Below are 21,238 nucleotides of genomic sequence, written 5' to 3'. Positions count from 1 at the left end.
GGAAGTGTCTCCGGCGGCGCCGGCTCACGACCTCTAGAGCGAGATGAGCACGCAACCCTAGAGTCGGACACGATTGGCCCGTACGCGCAGGGGTACCTTTACTTTTACCTTTACCTAGTCTATAGTCTATTGTCAGTCACCCTTTTAGAAAGTCTTAAATTGTTGTTGTTATTTTGTCTTAGTGATACTTGAATGGTTTTGTCTTTTTTTTACCCTCACTGCGGATTTTGAATTTCTTTATTATTTTTTTACAGTGAAGCAGTGTATAAGTTTTATGAAATAAATAAAATCACTGGAAGCTCTGGATCTGGGATAATGGCAGAGGTTTCCCAACTGGCCAGCCAGGTACCCCACATAATCTTGGGGGGGGGGAGTAGGGTCAGAGTTTATATAAATATGTCTATATTTGACAACAGGGTTAAACACAACATGTATTTTATTCATTTATTAAGGGTTGTATCCTATGCTAGTTCCACCTAGAATAGACCTCATTGTCGTTAGTGAACCTGACTCTCTTAGGTTCATTAATTTACTGGGTCTACTCTGGGCTAGTGCTGGCTACAACCCATAATTTCCTTTCCACACACAATTTCCTTTCCACACTTCCAATTTCCTTGGAGCTGCCCACTCATCTGCCCCATCTTCCCACACCACAGATTCAGGAGCAGGTACATCAAAAGCCCTTTTCCTCCATCATTGGTTCTGCCAGTCAGGAGAAAGACTAGCCTCAGAAAGCCCTACCCACAACTGCAGCCTTTCAATCATGCTTTAGTAGAGAAAGGGAGGTGGGACTACAGTGCCACCCCACCAGCGCAGCAGAAACACGACTATCATCTTCCTCTCCAAATTTTATCATTCCAAGTCTTGTGGTTGCAATAACACTGCAACTAAAAAAACACGTGCCTGAGCTTGCTTTTTTCCTCCTCCCTCCCAACCCCTTTCCCTTTCGTGTCATGACTTTTAGGCTTCAAGCCAGCAAGCAGTCTTGTACATTGCTCTGAGAGGTTTTTTCAGCTGAAAAGCAAGTAAAAAATAAGTTTTTTTAAAAAAACTAGGCAGAATGGGACTTCAGAACTCCCACCCACCCACCCCACTTGGAGGCCTGGAGCTGTCCATAGTGCTGGTTCTGATGCTGCCACCTAGAGGGAAAAAGGCAAAGGGGCAGGGATCACATTCTGCCCCAGGGGTGCTGAGGCATTGGAGATAAATGTCCCATGCTGAGGATTTCTTGTCAGGACTATAGGATTCCCTTCCCATTCCAGGCACCAAGTCTGTGAGGAGTCCTTGCACATAGAGAGGCATGCAATCTGCCTGCTTCCTTCTCAGTATGGCAACTGGGGAAAAGGTAGGGTGTTGTGATGCAACCTTGAACAGAGCAGCTGGCTTTCATATTTCCATTGTGACACTGACTACAAAGGGTAGCCTCTCCCTTTTCCCACCAGATGGCACCCTTGTTCCAAGACAGGGCTCAATGATGGACTCTGTAAGCAGGAAACAATATATAATGGGCTCAATGAGCAGGGAAGGATAGCCTGTGAGAACATTGAAACTGCTTTCCCAGATCAGGCCAGGAGTTTTATTTCCAATAGAATAAAGTAATCCAGGTGCCTTTGGGAATCCAAAGCAGTGTGTGAGACTGATTTAAATAAATGGACACAATACCCAAGTGTTTCCAGCTTCCGAATGGACAGGCAAACCACAGTTTATCACTGCTGACTGCGTTGGTGTTCCACATGCTCAGCACTCCCTGTTTCCATTGCACCTCCGTCTCTGGAGGCAAAGCTGCAGCAATTGTTATGGTTTCGTAGAATTGTAGAGTTGAAATATACCCCAAGGGCCATCTAGTCCAACCCCTGCAATGTAGGAATCCCACCCACAGCCGTCCCTGGGTGGCCTCGAACCACCAACCTTCTGGTTAACAGTCAGACATACTGACCCACTGAGCCACAGATACCTGTTTGTCAAGCCAGGCATTGTGCCATATCCTATTTAGTGCAAGCCATGGTGTCTGTATCTGTTGCTGCAAAGCATGCTTGATCAGTTCAGACATTGGGCCAAACCATAGGTAAGCTTCCCCAGGTATAGTTTGGCATGTCAGGCAGTCTTCCCCAATCTGAGACTCTCCAGGTGTGTTGGCCTGCAATGCCCACCAACCCTTTTAGCACAGCTGGACAGTGGGAGTTGTAGTCCAAAACATCTGGAGAGCAGCAGTTTATTGAAGGCTGATTCCTATCAAGTTCCAATCTGATGCTAGTTATTTCTATGGGATATTCAAATTGTGCATTATCTTACATAAACTGTCTTGGAAGACTGAAAGGCAAGATGCATTCAGATTAAACATTACTGAAAAACAAAACTATAGGATGTACGAGGCAGATTAACCAGATCCATTTCCCTCTGGCTTCAGGCCCTTTTCTGGCACTGAGATGGCCTTGGTTGGCCTGTTGGGTCACCTCTGCCTGGACAGGGAAACAGGAATTGTGCTTTACCTGTGAGCAAAGCTCAATGGATCTCCACGGTCAGAAAGGCAAGACCTGGAATTGCACAACTTTAAATCAAGAACCTTCTAACTGCTCCCAGTAAGCCCTAAATATCTGGGAGACCGCCCTGCTTCCCCACAGACTGTCTGCAGTGCCGAAAGTGGCAGAGGGGCTCCTTTTGGTCTTCTTATGCCCTCAGAGACTTGGCGGTGGGGGGGGGGTTTGGCAGCCCAGTAAAGGGCCTTCTCCGTGGAGTCCCCTAAGGTATGGAACTCCCTCCCAGCAGTGGGACATCTGGCGCCCTCATTATACAGCATTTGGAGAAGATGCACACCTTTCAAAGTCAAGGTGTATGTTTCAAGGACGCACCCTATTTTTATGCATGGAAGTTGTGTTCTTTTATTAAAAAGTTAAAAAATATGCCTTAACCCGCCCTGGGAAAATAGGTGGGCAAAAAATAGATTAACAAAAGTAATAACAATAATAATATTTATTATGGGAAGAAGCATTCTTCCCCGCCGCCCGTTCCTCCAAGCCAGCGACGTGCGTTGTTCTCCTCCCTCTCCACTTTACCTGCACAACATCCCTGCAAGGTGGGTTCCCAGCTGATGGACAGCGACAAGGTCAAGGGGCGACGCTGGCTGCAGCGGAGCTGCAAGACCGCGCTTCTGCCACGCGGTGGCGCAGTTCCGGCCGGTCTCCAGCAGGCGGCGTCGCAGGGCTGTCCCGCCGGCTAGGCTGCCCGCCGTGGGGGCAGGAGAAGCGGCGGCGGCGAGCGCGTTCGCGTCGTGCAGCTGCTGCCTCCGGCCAGGGCGCGAAGCCGGGAGCCGCGGGCATGGAGGAGCAGGCGGCCGGGCGCCCCCCGCCAGCAGCCTGAGGACGCCCCCCGGCCGCCGCCGCCGCCGCCGCCGCTGCCTGCCCAGCATGGCCCTTCCGCTGCTCCTGGTGGCCGCCCTCCTGGCCCGCCGGGGGGGCGGCACCGAGAAGCCAGGTGGGTGCCGCGGAGCGGGGTGGGGAGTCGGACTGTGCCGCCTGCTTTTTCTCTTGGAGGCTTCGCCTGCAGCCCCCGGCTCCTGGCAGGGAATAGTTCCTATTGCATGGGGAGGGATGCAAAGCCAGGGTGCTCGGAGCATGCACAGAGTGCCTTTTCAAGAAGGGCCGGCGGAGGCAAAGGTGCAGGAGGAGACGGTGCCAAATCGGGGGATGGCGGGGCGGGGGCAAGTCGGGGGTCCCGGCTCAAGTTGCAGCTTCTTGCAGCAGCAGCAACAACAGACTTCTATGCATTCCTTTGAAAAGATCACTGCCTGCCATCTAGACTTCAGTGGGTGCTTTGGATGTTTGTGGACTGAATCTGGGCAAAAGGCTGCTTGGAGCAGCGCCCCCCACTCCCCACTCACCAATTCTATTGTTTCCTTGGAAATATTTGTGGCAAGATTGTGGCGGTGGTGGTGGGGAGCTGGGAGGCTCTCCTCCTCCTCCTCCTGGCATCCGGCAGCCTGTTTTTATTCAAGGGGGGCGGTGTGCTCCTTTGTAGAACCCGCTGGGCCTTCTCAGAAGAACGGAGGGATCTATCTTTGCTTTTCTGGAGTCCCAATCGAGAAAGTGGATAGAGAAAAGTTTTTCTCCCCGCCTTCTAACATTGGAACTCACAGTCACCCAGTGATGCTGAATGTTGGAAGATTCAGAACAGTGAAAAGAAAGGAGATCTTCACGCAGTGCAGAGTTAAATTGTGAGATTCACTCCCGCAGGAGGCAGTGACAGCCACCAAGTTTTGATGGCTTTCGGCTGGCATCCCTCTATCTCGAGAGACAATGGAGTGCACTTCCGGGGCTCCCGAAGTCAAACCAATGGCTTTTAAAACAGAAGGAAGAGCCTGGCTGCAGGATCAGACCACTGGCCCATCTAGTTCTGCACCCCCTTCTCACAGTGGCGAACCAGATGCCCCAAAGGGAAACCCCGCGAGCAGCACCTGAGTGCAAGAGCACTCTGCCCACCTGTAATTCCCTGCAGGTGGTATAGGCATCATGGCTAAAAAGGTAAAGGTAAAGGGACCCCTGACCATTAAGTCCAGTCGTGGCCGACTCTGGGGTTGTGGCACTCATCTCGCTTTACTGGCCAAGGGAGCCGGCGTACAGCTTCCAGGTCATGTGGCCAGCATGACTAAGCCGCTTCTGGCGAACCAGAGCAGCTCATGGAAACGCCATTTACCTTCCCGCCGGAGCGGTACCTATTTATCTACTTGCACTTTGACGTGCTTTCGAACTGCTAGGTTGGCAGGAGCAGGGACCGAGCAGCGGGAGCTCACCCCGTCGCGGGGATTCAAACCGCTGACCTTCTGATCGGCAAGTCCTAGGCTCTGTGGTTTAACCCACAGCGCCACCCAGGCATCATGGCTAGAAGCCCTTAAAAAAGGATGAAAGACATTCATGAAAGATAGCGCTTTCAATAGTTACTGGCCACAAGGGCCAAAGTATATACCAGCTCAGGCAGCATGATGTTGAACGCCAGAGACTGGAACCTGCAGGAGGGGAGAGTGTTGTTGTTCTCAGGTCCCACTTGAGGGCTTTGCCTTGGGGCACCTGGTTGGCCACTGAGAGAACAGGATGCTGGACTAGTTGGGCCCCCTTTGGCCTGACCAAGGAGCCAGGATCACCTCCCGCTCTTGGCCTTAGGAGGACAGAGCGGAGGAAACTGGAGATTTGTCTACCTGCACTCTCAGGTTCTGTCTGCCAGCCAGAGCTTAGGTGATAAAGCTTTGGAAATCACAGGTTGCCGCTTGTTGTTGTTTAGTCATTTAGTCGTGTCTGACTCTTCAATTCCAGCTTAGTAGAACAATAAAACTTTAGAGCTGGAAGGGACCTTAAGGGTCAGGTGTGCCAACTCCTGGGGCCTCTCAAAATCTCTGGGCAAGGGACCCCAATGTTAAGGGGGCATAGAAGACTCCTGACAGTCAGACTCCCAGACTGTTCCTTCTCCATGAGCCTCGAATGCCATCGCCAGACAAGAAGGTGTGCTGTGCCTTTGGCACCTTGGCGTGACCCTGCTGACGAGTCCAGCACATCTTCCTTCAGCTTTATAACCTTGTAGGAAAAAATGCGCCTAGGCATATCCTTGCGGCGACCATAACTCAGGTTTAAGGTGCCACTTGGCCCCTAGCTTTTATATCTCAGTTTCTATTTTTTTTTTTTAATAATTTTTATTAAAGTTTTAAACAAAGAAAAAAGAAAAACAACACATATGAGAAAACAATACAAAATTTAACAATAAAAACACAAAACATAACAATTAAAAACCAACTCTCTTTTCCATTCCCAATTTTAAATTACTTATTTTCTGGACTTCCTCATACCTCCCTATTTTGTATTCCAATCTACATTATTTGTCCAGCAGTTTCTATTCCACTTTTTTAAACCCAATCTTTAGTTTAATAAAATATTAAAATATATAATTTCAACTTTTTTGAGCCTAATCCTTGTTCTTAATGTCATATACCTTTAAATTTTTCCCTTTTATTATCAAATTTCCATTTCTTTAAACATCTTTAATCTTGATCTTTAATCTTAATCTATCCTTAACTTTAACCCGTACAGCTGGAAACCACTTATTTTCAATCCAACATCATTCTAACATTCCTTAATTTTGCAGTGTTTCTGAAGATAGTCTTTGAATTTCTTCCAGTCTTCCTCCACCGACTCTTCTCCCTGGTCACGGATTCTGCCAGTCATTTCCGCCAATTCCATATAGTCCATAAGTTTCATCTGCCATTCCTCCAGCGTGGGAAGTTCTTGTGTCTTCCAATACTTTGCGATGAGTATTCTTGCTGCTGTTGTTGCATACATAAAGAAAGTTCTATCCTTTTTTAACACCATTTGGCCCACTATGCCCAGGAGAAAGGCCTCTGGTTTCTTAGGAAAGGTATACTTAAATACCTTTTTTAATTCATTATATATCTTTTCCCAGAAAGCCTTAATCTTTGAGCACGTCCATCAAAGGTGAAAAAATGTACCTTCAGTTTCTTTACATTTCCAACATTTGTTATCGGGCAAGTGATAAATTTTCGCAAGCTTGACTGGGGTTATGTACCACCTATATATCATTTTCATAATATTCTCTCTTAAGGCATTACATGCCGTAAATTTCATACCTGTGGTCCATAACTGTTCCCAGTCAGCAAACATAATGTTATGTCCAACGTCCTGTGCCCATTTAATCATAGCCGATTTTACCGTTTCATCTTGAGTATTCCATTTCAGCAGCAAGTTATACATTCTTGACAAATTCTTAGTTTTGGGTTCTAACAATTCTGTTTCTAATTTGGATCTTTCCACCTGGAAGCCAATTTTCCTGTCCAATTTAAATGCCTCCATTATCTGATAATAATGAAGCCAGTCTCGCACTTTATTTTTTAGTTTTTCAAAGCTCTGCAATTTCAGTCTATCTCCGTCTTGTTCCAAAATTTCCCAATATTTCGGCCATTTGACCTCCATATTGACCTTTTTCAAGGCTTTCGCTTCCATTGGTGACAGCCACCTTGGGGTTTTGTTTTCTAACAAATCCTTATATCTTAACCAAACATTGAATAACGCTTTCCTAACAATGTGATTTTTAAATGCTTTATGTGCTTTGACCTTATCATACCATAGATATGCATGCCATCCAAATACATTATTAAAACCTTCCAAGTCCAAAATGTCTGTGTTTTCAAGAAGTAGCCATTCTTTCAACCAGCAAAAGGCTGCTGATTCATAATAAAGTTTAAGGTCTGGCAGGGCAAATCCACCTCTTTCCTTTGCATCTGTTAGTATTTTAAATTTTATTCTAGGCTTCTTGCCCTGCCAGACAAATTTAGAGATATCTTTCTGCCACCTCTTGAAACAATCCATTTTGTCCACAATCTGCAAAGTTTGAAACAAGAACAACATTCTAGGCAATACATTCATCTTTATCGCAGCAATACGGCCTAGCAGTGAAAGCTTCAAATTTGACCAAATTTCTAAATCTTTTTTCACTTCTGACCAACATTTTTCATAATTATCTTTAAATAAATTCCCATTTTTTGCTGTCATGTTAATCCCCAGGTATTTAACTTTCTTGACCACTGTTAAACCTGTCTCATTCTGAAACCTCTCTCTTTCAAACGGTGCTAAATTTTTCTCTAAAACCTTGGTTTTTTATTTGTTCAATTTGAATCCTGCCACTTGACCAAATTCTTGAATCAGTTCTAAAACCCTTTTTGTACTAGATTCTGGCTCCTTATATCTCAGTTTCTAACACTGGCCTCACAACTGCCTCATTGGGGCAAGATCTGCTGGGAAGAGTTGCAGTGCTCAGTAGGCCTGAGCTGGGTTGTTTCTTTGAATAAAGAGTTCACTGACACCTTGTGAGTTATTGCTGACCGGCTTCTGGTCTAAAACACTTGGAAGGTGCCTTGTTGCTGCCTTTGAGGGACTGGCCCTTCCTCTTTCCAGATGATCATTCCAAAGTATTTCCCGCAGGGGTTGGTTCTGCCGACGCACAAGATCCTGGCTATGACGTCGTTCACCCCGTCAAGGTGGACGAGCGAGGCTTTTTCGTCTCTTACAACCTGTCCTACCGCTCGCTGTACAAAAGGGCCATCTCCTCGAGGAATCGCCCGCTTGCTTTCTACAAGCTGTACCACCGAGGGCAGGAGCTGATGTTCAACCTGAGCCTGAACAGCCGCCTCCTGGCTCCCGGCTTCGTCAGTGAGAGACGGTTTGGAGGCATCGCCCACGCCAAGATCCAGGCTTACAAGCAGAACTTGTGTCATATGATTGGGTCCGTTCAGAACCAGGAACAAGAAAGTGGATTGGCTGCTCTAAGCACCTGTGATGGGCTGGTAAGCATCATGGACTCTTTGCATCTTATGACGTAGAACCATCGGATCGTAGAATTGCAGAGTTGCAAGGGACCCAGTGGCTCATCTAGTCCAACCCCCTGCAATAAAGGTAAAGGTAAAGGGACCCCTGACCATTAGGTCCAGTCGTGGCCGACTCTGGGGTTGTGGTGCTCATCTCGCTTTATTGGCCGAGGGAGCCGGCGTACAGCTTCCGGGTCATGTGGCCAGCATGACGAAGCCGCTTCTGGCGAACCAGAGCAGCGCACAGAAACGCTGTTTACCTTCCCGCCAGAGTGGTACCTATTTATCTACTTGCACTTTGATGTGCTTTCGAACTGCTAGGTTGGCAGGAGCAGGGACCGAGCAATGGGAGCTCACCCCGTCGCAGGGATTCGAACCGCCGACCTTCTGATTGGCAAGCCCTAGGTTCAGTGGTTTAACCCACAGCGCCACCCGCGTCTCTACCCCCTGCAATAGCCATCCCCTGCAATAGCCATCTTCAAATATCTCAAGGGCTGTTTTCTCCTACACTAGAGGGCAGGTCTTGAACCAATGGCTCAAGTTACAAGAAAGGAGAGTCCAACTAAACATAGGGGGAAACCTTCTGACAGTAAGAGCTATTTGGCAGTGGAACGGTCTCCCTCTGGAGGTTGTGGACTCTCCTTCCTTGGAGGTTTATAAGCAGAGGTTGGATGACCACCTGTCAAGGATGCTTTAGCTGAGATTTCTGCACTGTAGAGGGTTGGACTAGATGACCCTTGGGGTCCCTTCCAACTCTAAAATTCTATGATTCTGTGATTCTAATGCCTTCACCAACCTGGTGCCTTCCAGGTGTTTTGGACCACAACTCCCATCAACTCAACATCATTAGCCCCAGCCAGCATGGCTGTGTTCTCATCATGACTGGGACTGATGGGAGTTGTAGTCCAAGACACCTGGAGAGCACCAGGTTGGGGAAGCCTGGCTTAAAAACTGACCTGGTGGCTTTGATGCATTGTAGAGTTGGAAACTTCCTTAATGGCAAGTTATAAATGCCGCTGACCTTCAGTGCAACATCCCTCTTTTGTTATGCTTTTGTACAACATCTGGTTTGGCGATTGTTGTTCGGCACGAGTAAAGGTAATTATAAGTCTCGTCTCCTTTTCAGATTCTTTTTTTTTTAAAAAAAAGTAATGTTTTATTCTTAGATATTGTGATTAAAGGAAACAAACAAGTCTCCTGCATGCCGTGCCCTGGAAAGCTTTGCAGAAGAGATCATGTGCAACACACATGAGATTCTGAGACCACTGATGTTGGGAGTCTCATTCCACTCTCAGGGACGGTCCAATCCTGAAAGGTTTTATTATAATCAGGTTTATTTATTTATTTATGAAAAGGGACGCGGGTGGCGCTGTGGGTTAAACCACAGAGCCTAGGACTTGCCAATCAGAAGGTTGGCGGTTCGAATCCCCGCGATTGGGTGAGCTCCGGTTGCTTGGTCCCTGCTCCTGCCAACCTAGCAGTTCGAAAGCACGTCAAACTGCAAGTAGATAAATAGGTATTGCTCTGGCGGGAAGGTAAACGGCATTTCCGTGCGCTGCTCTGGTTCGCCAGAAGCGGCTTAGTCATGCTGGCCACATGACCAGGAAGCTGTACGCCGGCTCCCTCGGCCAATAAAGGGAGGTGAGTGCCGCAACCCCAGAGTCGGCCACGACTGGACCTAATGGTCAGGGGTCCCTTTACCTTTACCTTTATTTATTTATTATATAACAGGTTCCTGAACTAGATAGGTCATTGGCTTCATCCAGCAGGCTCTTCTTATGTTCTTATGTTGTTTGCAACCACATCTGCAAACTCTTAAGACTTGGAAACTGATGTACCGTAGTGATGATGACTCTTGTCGTCTCCAGAAAGGAGTCTTCCGGCTGGCTAATGAAGACTTCTTTATTGATCCACTGCCTGAGAGCAACTCCAGGGAGAAGGCGGCCCATCCCCACAGGATATATAGACGCCACGTCCCAGATTATGAAGCCGAAGAGTTTATTTCGGTCATGAGCACGAAACAAGACAGGAAGCAGTCTGCCGTTGTCAGGATGTGCGGGGTCCAAGGTAACTCCCCCCTCCTCCTGGTTCACAAATGATTTGTTGGCTGAAGGAAGCTTCCTAATGTGTTAGCTTGCTTACTTTCCTCCCCAAGATTGCATGCTGACTTTGTTATTTGAAAATTCACATTATATGTCCCCTAGATGTGACATTAACGGCATGAATGCTGCTCACATGAATGTACGTGTCAATGTGAACAGCAGTCGTGGGTGAGAAAGCAGAATCAAGTCTGTAGCAGGGGACTTTTTATCCAGAGAAATGTTGAATCCATGCTTCTTAATGGAAATTACTGGGGACATGTTTTCAGCTGTGGCTCAGCTAAGCAGACCAGGGCTGGTTTTGACCTTTTGAGCTCTAAATACAGACTTCCCCAACCTGGTACCCTCCAGATGTTTGGACTACACTCTCATCAGCCCCAGCCAGCATGGATGAAAAGAGAACTTTAGAAGCAATGTGGCTGCAGAAAAAATGTGGGGAAAATATGTTTGTGCTGGCTGGGGCAGGTGGGGGTTGTAGTCCAAAACATCTGGAGGGCACCAGGTTGGAGAAGGCTGTCCAAAATCTTTTGGACACAATTCAGAAGAGCATTTTCTGCATTTTTGCAGGGGAGTTGTTTCCAAAGTTCGCTTTCCAGCTGTCTAATTGACCGTGACCGCAGTTCAAAGGCTGGAAGAGAGAGCGGGGATTGTGTGCGAGTTGGTGCAGCCCTGACTGGGCATTCCCCAAAGGGCAAGGTTTTCTTCATGCCATGCAGCTCCTAAAAATCTCCATCTATGTTGCCACTGGGGAAAAAAAGCCTCTGGAGCAAATTGGGGGATGTTCTTGGTGGGTTTTGATTGTACTTTGGGCCTCCCACCTTGCCTGGGAGGGTCTGACGTGTAGATTTCACTTCGAGTCGAGACACTGATTAGCCACGGATAATGTTCCCCTACAGTAAACACTTTCCACCTGAAGGCAGCCTCGCTTGGGGATGAGAATTTGCCCCTGTTGCTTTTAGGATTCCCCCTGCCATTCAAAACATGATTTCAGAAGCTTTTCTGAACTACAACTCCCATTGCCCCTGCAGTTGGACTATGCTGGTTACTGAAAGTTGTAGTTCAGTAACATCTGGAGAGCCAAAGTTTTCCCACCCCTGGACTACAGCAAAAACTTGCCTGAAGAATAAAAGTTGGGTGGTGGGCATGCATCCTTGTGGCAAAGGAAAGAGGTATGTTGGATCCCATTATTTGAGTGGGAAGATGGTATAGATCCAGGGGTTGGAAGCCTGTTGGACATCAGCTTCTACCAGTCCAAACCAGCATGGTCAGTTGGCAGTGTTAAGAGTGGAAGCTGAAGAACATCTGGAGAACTTCAGGTTCCCCATCCTTGAGTGACATCAGCCTTCCCAAGCCTGCTGCCCTCAGTGGTCATGAGTGGTGGTGGGAGATGGAGTCCAACCACATATGTAGGGCACAGATGGACCCATACCCCTGTTGAAGGGACCCAGATGCTTCAAGGCTGACCAGCTTGCAGAGCAGCAGCAGCAGAGGGTCCCAGGCATCCTCTCATCTTCTCCTCTCAACCTCCAAGAAAGCCTCGAGACCTCTGAGAAGCAGAGAGAGAAGTGGGAGGAGAAGCGGCGGAGGAAGCGGCGGATCAAGCAGCGCTCTGTCAGCAAGGAGAAGTGGGTGGAGACCCTGGTGGTGGCTGACACCAAGATGGTCAAGTATCACGGCAGCGAGAACGTCGAGAAGTACGTCCTGACGGTCATGAACATGGTGAGTCCTTCAGGGGTGGGAGAGAGAGAACCAGTCTTTGTGCTGGGTGGGGAAAGCTGTTCAGTGCACTAGACCAGTGGTTCCCAAACTTTTCCAGGCCAATTCCTCTTTGGTCCCATAAACTCATGCCTAATGCCCCCTACCCCATAAAAAGTATTATTCAGAATACAGTCATACCTTGGCTTACAGATGCTTCGGGTTGTGCATTTTCGGGTTGTGCACCACAACGAACCTGGAAGTACTGGAACAGGTTACTTCCGGGTTTCGGCGCATGCACAGATGCGCTAAATCGCGCTTTGCGTATGTGCAGAAGAGCCAAATCGCAACCCACGCATGCACAGACACGGCACTGAGGGTTGCGAACGCTGTGGGTTGCGAACGTGCCTCCCGCACAGATCACATTCACAACCCGAGCGTCCACTGTAGTGGTTTGCAGAACCCACTAAAGAAGATAGTAACAGGTCTAGAGTGAGAGACTAGGGTGATCTCTGCTGTTGTGAGACTTTTGTGGGTGAACTGAGAGTTTGTTGGACCTTGGGCGAGAACCCAGAGACTGTGAGGGAGAGTGTGTCAGAAGAAAAATGAATTGATACTGATTTCTATATATTAGTAACATTCATATTAATGTAACATTTTTATAGATACAGTCGTACCTTGGATCTCAAACACCTTGGCTCCTGAACAAATGGCTCCCGAACGATCAAACAATCGAAACCCAGAGTGTTCTGGTTTTCGAACGTTCTTTTGGAAGCTGAATGTCCAATGGGGCTTCTGCAGCTTCCGATTGGCTTCAGGAGCTTCCTGCAGCCAATCAGAAGCCATGCTTTGGTTTCTGAACGTTTTGGAAGTCGAACAGACTTCCGGAACAGATTGCGTTCGACTTCCAAGGTACGACTGTAACTGTGTGTGAAATTTTTATCACTTCTTAACTCTAAATCAGAAGAAAAGGCAATCTGTGTAAAATCCTATTGCTGTTTATTCCAATTCAGCGCCAAACTGCCGCTTTCCCCAGAGGAGCCCTATGTCGGGTTCATCAGCTTCAGTGGGTCTGCTCTGAGCAGGACTTGCGTTGAACACCAGCCTTGATCTTCTGAGGACCAAGTGTAGCATGGTGGTTAGAATGCCAGACTAAGACCTGAGAGACCAGGGTTCAAATCCCCACTTGGCTATGAAGCTAACTGGGTGACCTTGGGCCGGCCACTGCCTTTCTCAGTCCAGCCTACCTCACAGGGGTTTGAATGAGGAGGGGGAGAAGCATGTATTGCTTGGAGAAAAAGGTGGGATATAAATCCAATGAATGAGTGCGAGTTACAAAGGGAGTGTGGTGATAGCGGGGTCTTGCCACCCTCCACCCCCTGAGCCTTCATCAGCTCTGTTTCTCCTTTGGCGCAGGTGGCCGGAATGTTCCACGATGCCAGCATTGGGAACCCTATCCATGTTTCCATTGTGCGCCTTATCTTCCTGGAAGAAGAAGAGGTACAAAGAGGCTTTTAATACTGCTGTGCTGTTTTCATTATCTGTATTTTAATTGATTCAGGTGTTGTTTATTACTATTATTATTATTATTATTATTATTATTATTATTATTATTTTATTAGTTTAATTACTTTTTAACAATTGCATTCTATACGCTTTTAGCTTTTTGCATTTTATCTGCATTGTTTTTTATTTGTGTAAGCTGCCTTGAGTTCTGGTCTGGGGAAAATGTGGTATATAAAGAAATATAATAATAACAGAAGCATTTAGCTGTGAATTCTACATTGCAGGGGGTAGGACTAGATGACTGTTTGGGTCCCTCTTGTCTCTACAATTCTATGATTCTGAGGTCAGCTAGTACACCTTCTGTTCCTGCCAGCACGTCACAGGATATAGGAGCAACTTTCTGCAATTAGGTTGAACAGGCCTCTGGGAATTTAGGTGCCTCTCTGCACAACCCGCAGACCACATAGCAATTTCTCCCTGAAGCAATTTCAGTGGCTTTTTCAGGCTTCCCCTGTCAGCCGAGCGCTGCCTCTGTGAAAGGCAGGAAGTGTTTCTAGAAAGGCGGTGGTTTGCACCGGTGAGGGTCCTTCATGCACGAGTCTTCTAATTTGTCTATGGGTGTGTGCATTTCTGTGCAGATTAGGCTGCTGGGGTGTGTTGGGAGGAGATGTTATGTGCTTGTATTGCGTGCTTATGCATGCAATTATTGGGGAGGGGGAATCTTCAAGGCAGGGCTGGACCAACGGCAAGAGATGATGCTCAGGGCAATGACACCAATAGGCACATCAGTGATGCGATACACGAGGCCCAGGATCTCTTGAAACGCTGGCCGGGGCTGCTGGAAATCATAGTCCAAAATGTCTGGAGAGTGCAGCTGCTTGGCAAAGGCCTGTTTAGTGTCTGACCCTATTAGGAGCTTTGTAAATAATAAGGTGGAGGATACAGAGTGCAGGGACGCAGGTGGAACTGTGGGTTAAACCACAAAGCCTAGGACTTGCCAATCAGAAGGTCGGCGGTTCGAATCCCCGTGACGGGGTGAGCTCCTGTTGCTCGGTCCCTGCTCCTGCCAACCTAGCAGTTCGAAAGCACGTCAAAGTGCAAGTAGATAAATAGGGAAGGTAAACGGCGTTTCCGTGCGCTGCTCTGGTTCGCCAGAAGCGGCTTAGTCATGCTGGCCACATGACCTGGAAGCTGTCTGCAGACAAACGCCGGCTCCCTCGGCCAATAAAGCGAGATGAGAGCCGCAACCCCAGAGTCGGCCACGACTGGACCTAATGGTCAGGGGTCCCTTTACCTTTACCTTAAATAATAAGGTGGAGGACACAGAGTAATGGGAATGCCCCCAAAGTGTGTCTTGATGGAATGCTAAACAGGAATACAACGCAAAGCATAGAATCATAGAATTGAAGAGCTGAAAGGGACCTCAAGGGTCATGTAGACCAACACTCTGCAGTGCAGGAGTCACAGCTAAAGGATCCCTGACAGATGGCCAGCCAACCTCTGCTTAAAAACCCCCACTGATGGAGAGAGTCCACCACCTTCCGAGGGAGTCTGTTCCACTTTTGCTAACGGAAATTTTATCCTAATATTTAGTCAGAATCTCCTTTCTTGTCGTTTGAATCCATTGGTTCCAGTCTTCCCCTCTGGAGCAGCAGAACTTGCTCCATCTTCCATGTGGCGGGCAGCCCTTCTGATATTGGAATATGGCTATCGTACCTCCTCTCAGTCTCTTCTTCTCCAGACTAAACATACCCTTCTCCCTCAACTGTTTCTCATAAGGCTTGACTTCCAGGCCCTTGATCATCCTGGTCCTCCTCTTGTGCAAAACCTTCCAGCTGGTCAACATCCTTCTTAAATAGTGATGCCCAGAACTGGGCACAGGTGGGGTTGGACTAAAGTATCTCATCTCCATTTCTGTAGGACGACCTGAAAATCACTCACCATGCAGACAACACCTTGAGGAGTTTCTGCAAATGGCAGAAGGCCATCAATGTGAAGGGGGACGACCATCCGCTGCACCACGACGTGGCTGTCCTGCTCACAAGGTATAGCTCTGCTCAGGCTCTGCACTGGCGCTACCACACATTTCTTTGAAGGCATTTATAAACCGCCCAACATTTTCTTAGGTCTCTGAGTGGTAAGTCCATGAGCTACGAACAAGGGCATCCCATGTGGTTCCCCACTGATGTCGTAGGTTTCTAGATCCCTTCGGTCCCAGCTGGCAGAGCCAGCGATTGGGGTGGTAAAGAGAGCTGGAGGCATCATACAACATGGAGCCTGTGTGGTGCATTGGGTCCGTGCATCTGGCTGTTAACCAGAAGGTTGGTGGTTCAAGCCCACCCAGGGACGGCTATGGGCAGGATTCCTGCATTTTAGGGGGTTGGACTAGATGACCCTTGGGGGTGCATTCCAACTACACAATTCTATGAACATCTGGAGGGCACCAGGTTTGTTTGTTTTATTTCTTACATATATATAGCATCTTTTAATATTTTAATATTTTGTTGGAAACTGCCCAGAGTGGCTGGGAAGCCCAACTAGATGGGCAGGGTATAAATAATAAATGATGATGATGATGATGATATTTTCCTTGCAAGGAGCTCAAGGCAGTGTACATGGTTCTCCTGCTTGTCTTCCCCACCCCACCCCCTACAAATAATTTTTATTGGTTTTCGTGTAAATACAAAAACGACATATAGCTACAGTAACTTGTCCAGTGGTACATTAAGTTTCATATGCAGTACACAATACACAAGCAGTGTGTTAATTTTTTCATTATCAATTCAAGTATCCTCCTACATACTTTCGGCTGAGGGGGAGGGATTGAACCAAGGTCACCCGGTGAGCTTCCTGGCCAAGTGGGGATTCGAACCCTGATCTCCCAGGTCCGACAATCTAACAGCTACATTACACTGGCTGTTATCTACTCAGATTGGAATGAATATGCAATTAACAGCGGATGTGATAGAACCTCTGCACAACCCTTTATGCAAACACACCAGGCTGATTGCTGCCTCTTTTCCCTCATGTGTGTGTTTCCTGCCTGCCTGGGGAAGGAAAGACCTCTGTGCCGCCATGAACCGTCCCTGTGAGACTCTCGGCCTGTCTCACGTCTCCGGCATGTGCCAGCCTCACAGGAGCTGCAACATCAACGAGGACACGGGGCTCCCTTTGGCCTTCACTGTGGCTCACGAACTTGGACACAGGTACTGGAGGGGCAGCGCTCGTTGATCACACAATGCATAGCTAAACTGTGGAACTCCCTCCCACAGGATAAAGTGATGGCCACCAATCTAGATGCTTTGAAAAATGGGTTTGACACATTTGTGGAGGAGAGGACTATTGATGGCTACTAGCCATGATGCCCATGCTCCACAGTTGGAGGCAGCAATGCTTTTGAATGCCAGTTGCTGGAAAACAGAGGAGGGGAGAAGGTTCTTGTGCTCAGATCCTGCTTGAGCTGGGGCTGATGGGAGTTGTAGTCCAAAACATTTGGAGGTCACCGGGTCTGGGAATGCTGCATTTAGAGCAGGGGTCGGCAACATGCGGCCCACAAAGACCATTTTATCAGCCCACAAGCCGCCCCTGAACCAAGCTGCCTGCTCGATGAGTCCCCCACGCACTGCGCTAAACTGGTTCAGCACGGGGACTTGCTGAGTGGCACCGGAAATTGCGTCTGCGCACGCACAGATACTGGAAATCGCGTCTGCGCATGTCTAGAAGCCGAAAAGCGCTTCGGCGCAGGCGTGATTTTCGGCATCTGGGCATGCACAGAAGCAATTTCTGGCGCCATGGACATGCACAGATGCAATTTCCAGCATCACGCTGCACCAGTCCGGCCCACGGATAATCTCTGTGGGAGTGATCCAGCCCATGGCCGGTAAACCTTCCCAACCCCTGATATAGAGCCTACTACCTCCCTCTTCCCGCAGACAGCATGGCCCCAGTGTCACATGACCCTGCTGGCTGGGGCTGATGGGAATTGTAGTCTCAACCCCTCTGGAGAGCACTCGGTCGGCCAAGGCTGATCCCTCAAAGGCTCGGGGAGGGAAGACTCCCGCCCCGGGGTGTGTGGATGCGAATTTGGCTTCCGTCCCAGATCTTGGGGTGCCCCCTTGAAGCTCCTTTGCGGTCGTGTCTCTGGGCGCGTGGCTCACCTCCCCCTTTGCGGGGCTGTGCTCTTACAGTTTTGGGATTCAGCATGACGGAAGCGGCAATGACTGTGAGCCAGTTGGGAAAAGACCTTTCATCATGTCTCCACAGCTCCTGTACGACACCTCGCCACTCACCTGGTCCCACTGCAGCAGGGAGTACATCACCCGCTTCCTCGAGTAAGTCTGGGGGCCATTACCATTGGCGTAGCTCTCGATAGCTGTGGCTGTGATGCAGGGGTCGTTGTTTACTCTGTGTGTGTTGGAGGGGTGGGGCGAGGCATTGGGTCATTTGGGTCAATGAAACGGCTTAAGCCCCAAATACCTGAAAGATCGTCTCCTTCCCTACAGACCCTCTCGGGTGCTGACATCAGCAGAGAGGGCTCCTGCAGTCAATGCCCCTTTAGGCTTTTGAACTTTTTTTTAACATGGTGGTTTTTGAATTATGAACCATAGAATCATATAACTGTAGAGTTGGAACAGACCGCGAAGGTCCTCTAGTCCAAGGACTCTTGCCTAACGTGGGGCTTGAACCCACAACTCTGAGATTAAGAGTCTCATGCTCTACCGACTGAGTCACAAGCCATGGACTTCTGCAGGAATGGCACACTGCAAATGATAGTCACACCTGTGCCTGCTCACACCTATGCCATTTCGAAGATTATGCAATAATCCCATAAATATACAATAATAATAATGACCAGGGCAGATCTCCGTGCATTGCCTTTCAGGTAGTTCTGCTCAGTGCTATGTTTCTAGAAAAAGAGGTGCTGGAACGCACCATGAACACCTCCCTTGTTCTCTTATAATGGCAGTGGTGCCCTCTACAGAGGTGCCGGAACTGAGTTCTGGCAAGTTCTGGCTGGAAAAAATAGACTTGGATCTACTATTTTCTGTGCACGTACACGGGCAAATTATTTGGGGAGCTTCAAGATCTTCTTTCAGGTGACTTCAGTTGTGTTTTCATTGAAGTTTCATGGTACATAGGAGAACTTGCACCCCACTCTCTTGAAACGGAAGGCCCACCTGTCTTTTCTTGGTTCTCAGTGCTTAACTTTGAAGCACACAGTGGCTGAAAAGTTTCCTTTTCATGCTGATGAGGCAGTTCTAGGAGGCTTGAGGCGGGGACCCCACTGCAGAAATTTGCCCCTCACCCTGATCCCATACCCTCCAACATTTATCTGATGAAAATAAGGATGTCCTATTCAATAACAACAACAATAACAATAGTAAAGGTAAAGGGACCCCTGACCGTTAGGTCCAGTTGCGGCCGACTCTGGGGTTGCGGCACTCATCTCGCTTTACTGGCCGAGGGAGCCGGCATACAGCTTCCGAGTCATGTGGCCAGCATGACTAAGCCGCTTCTGGAGAACCAGAGCAGCGCACGGAAATGCTGTTTACCTTCCCGCCGGAGCGGTACCTATTTATCTACTTGCACTTTGATGTGCTTTCGAACTACTAGGTTGGCAGGAGCAGGGACCGAGCAACGAGAGCTCACCCTGTTGCGGAGATTCAAACCGCTGACCTTCTGATCGGCAAGCCCTAGGCTCTGTGGTTTAGACCACAGCACCACCTGCGTCCCTCCTAATAACAATAGTATTTTTTACTATTTATGCCCTACCCATTGGTCTGGGTTGCCCCAGCCGCTCTGAGTGGCTTCCAACATATATAAAAACATAATAAAACAATTAAATATTTTTTAAAAAAACCTTCCCTATACAGAGCTGCCTTCAGGTGTCTTCTAAAGGTTGAATAGTTACTTATCTCTTTGACTCGGGGGTCGCATAACACTACATCACTGGATGGCCGTATGTGGGTCAACACTCAGAATTGAACAGTGTGTGGGTTACATGAATGAGAGATAAACAGTTAAAGCCTTGATCAAGGAGGGGCTTGGCTCTGCCTTGGCCCTGTGCTTCTAGTGTAGACTCCAGCCCTGTCCCAGATGAGACTGGTCCTCTTGGAAAGGTTGTGCCAAATTCTTTCTTCCGGCATTGTTTATTTTTAACACCTCCTTGCTGCCAATTCCTGCCTCCCCCCAGGGCACTTAAGCCAAGCGCCTGGGGATTGGGGGTCTGTCTGTCAGCTCCTGCTTGGCCCAGCTGCTCTTCCCCGCTTTGGCTCTTGTAGAAAAGAACCACAGAGGTTGTGAGGGCAGCAGCTGCAGTCCAGCTGCTTGTCAGCCCTTTTCTTGCTATTTCTTGTGACAGAGCAAGCAACCAGCACCTTAGCCCAGATTTCAGGCCCGTGGCTCCAAGGCAGCGAATGAGCCAAGCCATTCAGGCCTTGCCTTGGGCTCACTTGGGAATGAGGTGGAACCCTGCCTAAAGGCTCGAGGTCTGCTTGCAGAGGCCATTGTGTCAGATAAGAGGTCCTGGGACTCAAGCCAAGCTGGAAATTCAGGTGGCTTTGCTGGCGTGTAGTACCTTCCATCAGCTTCAGCTGGTGGCCCAACTCTGCCCCTATCCAGACAGCGATAGCCTAACTTCTGTCATCCATGTCCTGGTAACCTAGGTTAGATTACAGTGGTACCTCAGGTTAAGTACTTAATTCGTTCCAGAGGTCTGTTCTTAACCTGAAACTGTTCTTAACCTGAAGCACCACTTTAGCTAATGGGGCCTCCCACTGCCGCTGTGCTGCCGGAGCCCGATTTCTGTTCTCATCCTGAAGCAAAGTTCTTAACCCGAGGTACTATTTCTGGGTTAGTGGAGTCTGTAACCTGAAGCGTATGTAACCCGAGGTACCACTGTACTGCAACATGTTATATGTGTGGCTGCCTCTGAAGACTTTTGGGAAACTTCAGCCTGGTTGCTCACTTGGGCAAGACAGTTTTGAGCATATTACACCAGTCCTGGCCCAACTGCGCTGGCAGCCAATTTGTTTCCAGGCCCAATTCAGAGCGCTGGTTTTGACCTATAAAGCCGTTGTTGCATATCTTTAGGTACCAGGTGAAAACATTCCCCTTCTCCCAGGCCTTTGGCTAATTCAGCAACCCATAGCTTTGTGTTCACCCCTTTTATTTGGGTCTTTCTCTCCACAGCCGGGGCTGGGGGCTCTGCCTGGACGACCCACCGGCCAAAGATGTGATCGACTTCCCCTCCATCCCTCCGGGAGTCCTCTACGATGTCAGCCACCAGTGCCGGCTCCAATATGGTGCCTACTCCACCTACTGTGAAGATATGGATGTAAGGAGGGGCTGGAGCCTTGGGGGCTCCCCAGTTATTTTGGATACAGCAGCAGCATCAAATTCCAAACAGGGTATGCAGGTGGGGTGGGGTCTAATCTCGTCCAAGAAACTCTCTCCAGAAGGAAACTTCAGTGGAGAGGAGGCCAGTTCAGCCAAGATTTGGGTAAGCAGCTCACCCCTGGTAGAGCCAGTACTGTGACCATAGAAGCACACAACTGTAAAGGTGGAAGGGACCCCCAAA

At 48.6% G+C, this 21,238-nt stretch overlaps 1 protein-coding gene across 2 annotated transcripts in view; it reads left to right on the top strand.

Annotated features, from left to right (window-relative positions):
- Positions 1–3,286: 3,286 nt before the first annotated feature.
- The window catches only part of ADAMTS7 (ADAM metallopeptidase with thrombospondin type 1 motif 7), a 69,512-nt gene continuing 51,560 nt past the window's right edge, over positions 3,287–21,238 (top strand). Inside the window, exons 1-9 of one of the 2 annotated variants that reach the window (XM_080982085.1) lie at positions 3,287–3,471; positions 7,950–8,338; positions 10,228–10,426; positions 11,990–12,177; positions 13,570–13,653; positions 15,580–15,704; positions 16,716–16,865; positions 17,847–17,990; positions 20,851–20,995. In XM_080982085.1, the coding sequence (XP_080838211.1) occupies positions 3,405–3,471; positions 7,950–8,338; positions 10,228–10,426; positions 11,990–12,177; positions 13,570–13,653; positions 15,580–15,704; positions 16,716–16,865; positions 17,847–17,990; positions 20,851–20,995 (1,491 nt within the window). In that variant the 5' untranslated portion in view covers positions 3,287–3,404. The remainder of the gene's footprint in view (positions 3,472–7,949; positions 8,339–10,227; positions 10,427–11,989; positions 12,178–13,569; positions 13,654–15,579; positions 15,705–16,715; positions 16,866–17,846; positions 17,991–20,850; positions 20,996–21,238) is intronic. The other variant, XM_080982086.1, reaches the window with a different exon arrangement.

This window comes from Podarcis pityusensis (assembly GCF_964106645.2).
Source record: "Podarcis pityusensis genome assembly, chromosome: 14".
In the NCBI taxonomy this organism is placed as follows: domain Eukaryota; kingdom Metazoa; phylum Chordata; class Lepidosauria; order Squamata; family Lacertidae; genus Podarcis; species Podarcis pityusensis.
The sequence above is the reverse complement of the archived record's forward strand: the minus strand, read 5'-3'. Positions and strand labels throughout refer to the sequence as shown.